At 37.5% G+C, this 9191-nt stretch overlaps 1 protein-coding gene across 11 annotated transcripts; it reads left to right on the forward strand.

Moving 5' to 3' along the window:
- Positions 1-720: 720 nt before the first annotated feature.
- On the forward strand, positions 721-7103 carry usf1 (upstream transcription factor 1). Of its 11 annotated transcripts, none has more exons than XM_081371685.1 (11): positions 721-810; positions 1243-1308; positions 1396-1445; positions 1529-1674; positions 2071-2184; positions 2270-2420; positions 2536-2590; positions 3807-3865; positions 3957-4051; positions 4432-4560; positions 6087-7103. In XM_081371685.1, exons 2-11 carry the CDS (start codon positions 1301-1303, stop codon positions 6174-6176), a joined length of 897 nt encoding a protein of 298 aa, XP_081227811.1. In that variant the 5' UTR covers positions 721-810; positions 1243-1300; the 3' UTR covers positions 6177-7103. The 11 variants fall into 11 exon arrangements, with proteins under 11 accessions (XP_081227811.1, XP_081227807.1, XP_081227813.1 ...); XM_081371681.1 differs by having other exon boundaries at positions 2536-2623; positions 6087-6878; XM_081371687.1 differs by having other exon boundaries at positions 1529-1644; positions 6087-6878.
- The last annotated feature ends 2088 nt before the right edge of the window (positions 7104-9191 follow it).

Genomic DNA, 9191 nt, shown 5'->3' on the forward strand with positions numbered 1-9191 from the left:
AACAATTGGCGTTGTTGTGCATTTAGCTCAGTAGCCTGGTTTACACCAGTGGGTCTGGGGAAGCTTCATTCACATCCCATTTCCAGAGGGGCGTCACCAACGGACGTCGCTTAAATGCCTCTAGGTGCAATTGGATGGACCTAAAACCAATCAGAGCGATCGTCATCGTGTAAAGCCCCGCCTCAACGTTTGTGTTTAGTGCTTTTTACAGTCTATGGTTTAGTGCCAAGATTTGGAAAGATTGGAAATGGGCTTGAATGGGCTCTTGGCCAGACTGACTTGCAGAGCAAATCTAAATTTGCCGGAAGTTCGTCTGGGTTTTCCCAGACTAATAGCTCAGGGGTTACTTCTCTGGTCATGTCTCCCGACAAAGGATCGAACCCTTGAATGGAAATTGAGCAATGTATATATGAATAAAAGCCTCAATTAAATATGTCATCAAAGTGATCTCTTCAGAAGAAATGACTGATTCCTAGACTTTCAATGGATAGACAAAAAAATGTATAATAATATTTAAAATATCAAGTCTAGCCTATATGACAGTAGGCGGTTCTTCCCTGTGGTATTGAAAACCGATACATTTCAAGGTATCGTATCAAAGTAGTTTCATAACAACACTAGAGTAGGGTGCCACAATTTTATTTTTATTTTCAAAGGGTGCCGTGGCTGAAAAAAGGTTGGGAAACACTGCTAGATAGTATCAATCCACGATGATGTCCTGTGTTGAAGCTGATTATGTGCGCATGCGCAAAAACCGAACCGCCCGCTTGCCCCCCTCTTGTAAACAAGACGACACGAGAACAGTAAACGGTGAGATGTAAATGAAACCCCATGTTTCTTTTCATTATTTCAATACCAATTTTATGATGGCTGCATGTAGATGCAAATTATTTATTCTCGTTCGTGGCTTATTTAAAACATGCTTCGTTATTTGTCTATGCTTTCCAGATAGCTCTGCTAGGAGCTAGCTAGCTATCCTTTTTTAACTGAGTCTATAATGTCCATTGATATGGCTTATAAATCTCTTTGAGTGCAGTTTTTTTTTGTTAGCTTATTGCCTGCAATATAATATTTATTTATTTTATTATAAAATATTTACCTTGTAATACACAACCAGCGTACTAATGTAAGGAGTGACTCCTGTTGGCCAGTTCTGTTAATAATGGAAATTATCTGTATATATCACAAGTAACTTGGTGCTAACGTTCAAATAGTTGGTTTTCTCTTTTGGCTCTATTACAGATTTGATCAGGCAACAAGGAGTAAAGGCACTTTTTCCTGTTACATACTGACTGTGGATATGAAAGGGTTAGTAGCAAGTATTACTGTCACTGATTAGAAATTATCTGAATATGTGCACTATAACTACACTATGATCTAAAATATTGTTTTCAGACAACAGAAAAGTTCTGAACCTGATGTCAATGTTCCAGTCATTGAAGAAGGTATTATCAGATTAAGCAATGCAGTAATGTCAGTTTTTAAAAAATATATTTTGAGAATTGATGTGTGTGGTGTCTTTTCTCAGGGGCAGTTGCTACTGCAGAGGACCCATCGGCAATCACAACTATTCAGTCTGCTTCTACGTTTTCTTCGGAGCAGCCGATTAAATACCTCTTCAAGACAGAGGGAGCTGGGGGGCAGGTAGGGGAGCTGTACCCTCCCTCAGGGCAGGTAGGAGATGGGGAGGAAGGGTTATATTCAAACCTGAGTAAGAACTTAGGCCCAGTTTACACCTGGTAGTGACATTCGTCTCAGTCATCTCATCACAAGTGGTCAGTCAAGAAAGACAGACTCACTTTTGCTCTCAAACATTCCACAGACATGACCTTTTGAGTGCTTTTGGAGAACAATTTTACAAATCTATTTAGTGCTGCTGTCCATGCCAGACAGATGTTAATACCAGGTTTAAACCAACCTAAATTCTTCCCATAGAATGTTCTTTCTGATGCACGATTCAGAAAGATTTAGCTGTGATCTCTCTTTTTCACTTTAGGTAGTATGTACAGACGAGTGTAGTTCTGAAAGATTATATTGCGTAACATCATTTTCCATCTTAATTTTCTTTAGGTTACATATCGAGTAATCCAGGTCGCAGATGGACAGCTGGAAGCTCAAACTGATGGTGCAACAGCTGTTAGTGTAGTTACTGGGTTTCCGGCTACAACACAGCCTGTCACACAGGTGGAAAAGCCTTTATTATTTTACCTGAATTAGATCATATAAATAAATCTGATTACAGCTAACTTAATTTAAATATGTCTTTCAGGCTGTTTTCTCTCATTCAGAAGGCTTAGATGGAGATGGCACAGAAACCCATTACACGTACTATCCTGCTACTATCTCAGACGCTGCAGCAGGCACAATGGTGACCAGTGTTCAGGCCTCAGATGCTCTGCTTAGTCAGAGTGCTCCTGCAGGTACATCATTAAACCCTTTTCAGTTTTATTATCTGCATGAATACACAACAATGCAACAGTTCTGTTCATTTCAGTTTTTTATATTTATTTGTTTGTTTTTTTGCTCCTGCTTTAGGTCAGTTGTATGTTATGATGTCTCCGCAGGAGGTCCTTACTGGAGCCAACCAGAGGTCTATTGCACCTCGTACACAACCTTACAATGCGTAATGTTGCCTTTTCCAGCCTCTTAAAAGCACTCAGTCGTTTAATACATTTCTCTTTTCAGTTATTGCTGTTTCGCTATCTTTAATGACCACAGTGACCACACACAATAATAAAAAATATAAATAAATCAAAATAATAAACTCAGTTTATTATTTTGATATCAGTCTAAGCATGCCATTATTCTATTTTATATTAAATGTTAAAAATATAGTGTATTTAATTGAGCTGTTAATAAACGTATGACAGGATGTTTGCGGGTCTTAAAAATTCTTAATTCGCCCTTACACAAATTAACGGCTTAAAAAGAGCAGACGGTCTTAAATTCACAAAGTCATAGCATTAAATGTTGCATGCATTGCAAAAAATGAATGGGTCTCATTCACTAATAATTGCGTGGATCTTTTCGTATTTGTACGCACAGGAGACCTTCTCACGAAAAATCTCCGCCTAATTCACAACACAAGCGTACGCACATGAATTTGTTCTTAATCTCGTTCTAATGTTAGTAAATTTGGAGTATTTTAAATGAGCGGCCACGTGCATGAGGTTACTCATTTGCATAAAACACGGCCAAAATATTTTCCATTGTTCGTACACAGATGTAACGCACAAATTTGTGCGTACGCATGCTTAGTGAATGAGACTCAATATCTTCCTCTGTATTTTTATCCTGTTTTCCAAACAAATATCGAAACATCTTATAATCTAAATACATTTACTCAAGATCCAAATGTAAAATGAAGTCTTAAAATGTTTTACAAAATTAAGTTAATGATTAAAGCAAAAACAAATATTCAAAACAAAAATTTTCAAACATATTTTATGTCTCCAGTAAATGCATCTTGATTTAAGAATCTTTAGACTTTTTCGCTGGAAAAACAACTGGAAGACAAATATACTGAGGAAGAACATCACTGTTTTTTGTAGTGCGATCAGAAGATACAGTAAAAGTTATTTCCATATTCTAGTAGTTGGGAGGAGAGGTATTCAAGCTACTGTTTTTTTGTAAAATGAATTAAAAAGTGATGGATATCTGTTGTAAGTTGTATTTCCAATCTTTGAAGTGTTGCTAATACAACTCATTGTTTCTCCCTAGACATTTACATTTTGAATTCATGGATTAGCTTATGGTCCCAAAGAAGAAGAAAAAAGAGTTGTAACACACTTTTTCAATATTTGCAGTAAGTCAGAGGGGCCAAGAACTTCTAGAGATGATAAAAGGCGAGCTCAGCACAATGAAGGTAAAGGTTTTCAATTGAAAAATTATTGAAAATTACATGCAGGTTGTTGTGTAATATATTTGTGAATGATTATTTTCAAACCACTTTACAGTTGAGCGAAGACGCAGAGACAAAATTAACAACTGGATTGTTCAGCTCTCAAAAACAATTCCAGACTGCACCATCGATGCCACTAAAACTGGACAGGTATGTGTTAGTTTTGTGAATATAAGTGTATCAGAAATATCTACTGGATAGGCTGTATGCCGAACGTCACATGAACAAACAGGAAAAGAAGTCTCATTGCATCCGCTTGTCGGAGAAAGTGTTACTGGCAGTATGAACTGACGGCAATGTTGTTGATGTTTTATTCGATTTAAATATCTTAATGTTAGAAAAATAAAAAACTTTTAGATATCAGTCTGCATATGTGATGGACATTGGTTATGCTTATCTTTGATCTTGAGTAAAACAGCTCTTTATTTAACCAAGCACCTACAAAAGACCTGAACACGATGCAACCTGTTTTACAGAATATGGAAATTTGTTGCAAATAACCCCATTATATCTGCCGTTGTGTGTTACAGAGTAAGGGTGGGATTCTATCAAAGGCCTGCGATTACATTCAGGAGCTGCGACAAAGTAACAGCCGGTTAGGAGATGAAATGAACAGCCTTGACAGGTTGAGGATGGATAACCAACTGTTACGGCAAGAGGTATTTTACTTGTTTGCATCAATTAGGGCTAATTTTAAATCTAGATTAAATTAATCTAATAATTCAGTTGCACTTTAATCATAGTTTTGATCCTAGTTTAAATTTTACAGTGAACCTGAATTATTTTAAACTCAGTTAAATCTCAAAATTAATCACAGGTAAAGGTTTTAAAAACTAATTTGTTATTTAAAATTAATTGGCAAAACCAAGATCAACATTACCATTTTAGGCTTTATCTATCTATATGTTATATGCTATATGATAGATGGATAGATAGATAGATAGATAGATAGATAGATAGATAGATAGATAGATAGATAGATAGATAGATAGATAGATAGATAGATAGATAGATAGATAGATAGATAGATAGATAGATAGATAGATAGATAGATAGATCGATCTATCGGATGAGAACTGAACTGAGCTCAATGTTGACATCACTGTTTTCTGCAGAGATACTTTATAGCTGAATTGAACTTCATAATCGATGAACTTTACACAGTTGCTAAACTGAATCAACACTGAACTGACATCAGCTGAATAATAAGAGTATTGTAGTTTTTAGAGCTGCTTTAAAGCTGAACGGAATTCTTTTTGCATCATTAATCATTATTTCCCTGTTTATTACTGTACAGCTGCTTTGAAACAATCTGTGCTGCATTTCCCTAAAAGCATTGTGAGCCTAAAGCCAGGGACACACCAAGCCATCGGTTTTTGAGCATTGGCCGACTTAGTTTTTTCTGTCTGTTTTGCACCGTTGGTTCTAGTCGAACCATGTCGGGTTTTTTGTTTATCCGATTCAACATGTAGAATCAGTGTCGGGCCGTCGATTAGAGAGTGAACTGATTATAGCTGTTCAGTTTAGCGAACACAAGACTAAGAGCAAAAGTGATGAAAGCAAGCAAAGTTATGACGGCACAGACAGAAGGCTGTTCTAATTTTATGTCATCTTACCTGAGCATTCCAATGCGCAAATGTTGGATATTTATAACATTTATAAATATTTTCAAAATAACAGGAGCGAGTGAAATAAAAAACGTGATCAGCATTCAAAACGGTAAGCAAGCACTGCTCTGTTTATGGTTTGTATACCTGCAGTCTTAGTTTTGCTTTCCCTTTTTGAATGACGAATATATATCTGCTTAAATAGACAGTTACCTCCTTGACATGCAGACGCAGAACACGTGTGCTAGTTGACAGTGTCCCTGTAGTCCTTTCGGTGTGTTCAAGCACAGATTTTTTTCCCCAATGTTTTCTTCTTTTTTGGCGTTGGTTTGGTGTGTCCCCACCCTAAGTTGATCGTAAACCAATTGCATCAAAGGACTCTATGATTTACTTACGATGTCTATGAGGCTTAAGATGCTTTCGGGAAACGCATCCCTGTATCTTATAAAGCATTATATACAGTAAATAAAGGTGACTTGACTTGGTATGTTTTCCTGTCTATCTTTATCACTTTCTTTATTTCTCTCTTTTGTATTGTTCTCATTGACAGTTTTATTTTGTCTTCTTGTTTTTTAAAGGTGGAAGATTGGAAGTCTAAGAATCAGATTTTGAGGAACCAACTCGGACAGCACGGCATAGTTGCAGCAGCAAGTGCAGATTCCCAGTGAAGAATTATATGGAGTTTTGGAAATTTAGAACAAAAACATTTGGTGCTGGAGATGCACATTTCTGCAGTTTTTTTAACAACCTTGAACAACGCTTAATGCATGACTTACATAATGCAGTATTCAACCTACTGGTGATCAGTGGTGTGCACTTTAATCGCTTATAGTAAAGTGCACTTTCAGTCGTATTGCGGTGCCCCCTGAAAGGCACTTTCAACCGAGGGTGACCACCTCCCCAATCACAACCCCCAGAACGCGATTTCAACCAAGGGGGACCCCCGCCCCCATGCCCCCGGAATGCGATTTCGCCCCTGCCCCAGCAGAGGTCTGTGCACGCCACTGTTGGTGATGATTCTCCATCAGGATCTTGCCTTATGTACATAATTTATTTTTTATTTTTTGCACCTTCCAGTCCCCATATTTTAATGTAACTTAGCATTCATTTTTATGTACCAGGACAGGTCAGGAAAATGTGTTCATTTTGTACTTTTACTTCTAAATTTGTGAAAATTATACATGTCAAATATTTGTTTTTAATGTATTTTTCATATTTTTCATACTTTTCAGAAGGTATTTCAATTTAATTTGTTTGAATAATGAGCATGTAAATTAACAGCTTATTAATTGACAATTTACAACACATAGCATCATAGGTGATTTCACTATTCAGAGTGCTGAAATAAATAGACACATTTCTCCTATGCCATTTTTGTAGACTCTGGTGTAAGAATGTTTTGTGTTGCAACACCTCAGTGTATGTTGTTATGTTATGCCTTTTCACTTGTCAAATATTTAGTTTTTAACAGAAACAGACAAAAATATCTCTGATTCCTGGAGATATTCTTGTCTATTTTTGTTAAATACCAAATATTTGGTATGAAAAAAGGCTCAAGACTTAAAAATCAAGGGTCATGCAGCACTTCAGGCCTTAAAGAATCTGCTTTCATTGTTCTTAGACCTTCCTCTATGACACGTGTAGAACTCCACTCCTCGAGGGCTACTTTTCTGCAAAGTTCCAAAAGCTCCAAAACACCTGCCCAGAAGTTTCTAATAATCCTGAAGATGTTGGTTTGCTGGTTCAGGTGTGTAATTAGGGTTGAAGCTAAACTTTGCAGGACAGTGGCACTCCAGGAACTGAGTTCTATGACCATGGACATTATGGCAAGCCATTTTAACATTTATTTCTTAAAACTACAAAGTATATGTTTTTCTAGTCCTTTTTTAAATTAATATTAAGTAATCCAATGGTTGCTTATATCGTTGTCCATTTTGCTAGTAACCATTCTTGTACATAATTCCAATGGTGACTGGTGTATTCATACAATTATGTACTAGTACAGTGGTTCCCTATCCTGGTCCTGGAGTACCCCCAACACTGCACATTTTTGATGTCCTAACACACATATATGAGTTGGAGTAGGGCTGGCAACGATTAGAGAGTTTCTAAGGCTGCGTTTACACTTGGCATTAACATGCGATCACCGTGATCCGATCAAGCAGATCGGATCATAAGCCAATCAGGACACGGTGCGTTTACACCTGTCCACATCAAGTGGTTTCTGAATCTGGATAACAGATCAGATCTTGCATTCCCGCGGTAAAACAAGAAAAGGAAAAAAGGATAGCTCTGGTGCAAAGTCGACCTCAAGTGGTGGGTTTTCTTTTAAAAACAGAACGATCGATAACATTACGATCAGAAGTGCGTTTACACTTGTCTTTTCAATGTGTATGTGGACAACATCTGGATACAGGTCGCATGTTAATGCCAAGTGTACGCAGCCTAATACAGTGCAATTGACCGTTCGCAAAGACCCGCCCCCCTTAGTTACTGTCGCTATGTCCGACATGCTACGCCGTTCTCACGCCACACCATGTTCTCACGCAGTGAAAAATACATTGCGGAGCAGAGAGGAGACTGACAACACGCTGACAGACAGGACAGACCAGGTTACTTTTCGGTTACGTTTGATATTAAACATATTAAACAAAGTCTCACCTTTCAAATTTGGTCATTTTTTAAAAGAAATTTAAACAATAAATACCGTTTTGTGGCTCTTTAATGTGTTTTGACAGATCGCTGTAGAGCATCAGTTAAAGCTACTTGTGAACCGATCATCTCTTCCTTCTAGTTAATTTATAGCCTCAAATAAACATTAACAAACATAAGAAGGAATGTTGTTTTAACCACGGAAAGACGTCAGTACACTCCGTTTTTCAAGTTCAAATCCTCCCATGTTAATCTACTTTGGGTGTTTCTCAATATGCGTTCTTCAGCGATCTTGCGTCCTTGTGTTCTCGTTTTACGTCATTATTAACCGTCGAAGTTCAGACCCAATTCTCAAGAACGCAAGTGCAGAGGACGCATGAAAGAACCCGGATGTGTTCTTGATACCGAGGATGCATCGAATGCAGACTTGAGTTAGTACTCGCCTGGTGTCCCAGAAGTCATTGCGGCCGGTTCCGAGTTCGTTCTTCCAAGGAAGCTTGGCAAGACCGGTCTCCACGAGAACACAAGTCCGTTCTCTGCGTTCTTGGAATTGAGAAACAGCCTTACTCTCCTGACTGCTTTGTCGGACAAAATGGCGGATGGCGAAGTATGATTGGTCAGATCACCTGTCAATCAAGCTCCCTGCGAAGGGTCAATTGTCTACTACATTAGAACTAGTCTACCTGAAAGAGTTAATAACAGGAATGCGAACCTGGAACAAATTTAGTTAACAGTTAACAGCACTAATCAGAGGTGAATAGAGGTATGTATAAAGTAACCATTCTGACTAGTCATTACTAAATAACGCAATCATCATTAGTGAAACCTGAACTATTAATAATAAAATTGGGATTTTGTTTATTTTGAGCAGGTCTACTACTATTAATGGTGCACTAGTCACCACTATTTATTAATAAGTACTAGTATACAAACAAACAAAGTTTGTTTAAATTACTAAATGTTAAGACGGCTTGCCATATTACAAATGAAATCATGAGCCTGTTTCTTTAAGGATTTGTAGGGTTTCCGGT

The sequence above is a fragment of the Scardinius erythrophthalmus genome, assembly GCF_964197995.2.
Source record: "Scardinius erythrophthalmus genome assembly, chromosome: 7".
NCBI lineage: Eukaryota > Metazoa > Chordata > Actinopteri > Cypriniformes > Leuciscidae > Scardinius > Scardinius erythrophthalmus.

Excerpts from the sequence above, each read along its gene's own strand:
- usf1 (XM_081371677.1), top strand. The coding sequence starts at position 744 with ATGCGCAAAAACCGAACCGCCCGCTTGCCCCCCTCTTGTAAACAAGAC. Across the intron at positions 2,185-2,269 it reads CAACACAGCCTGTCACACAG|GCTGTTTTCTCTCATTCAGA; the intron begins GTGGAAAAGCCT and ends TATGTCTTTCAG. Across the intron at positions 3,866-3,956 it reads GCGAGCTCAGCACAATGAAG|TTGAGCGAAGACGCAGAGAC; the intron begins GTAAAGGTTTTC and ends ACCACTTTACAG.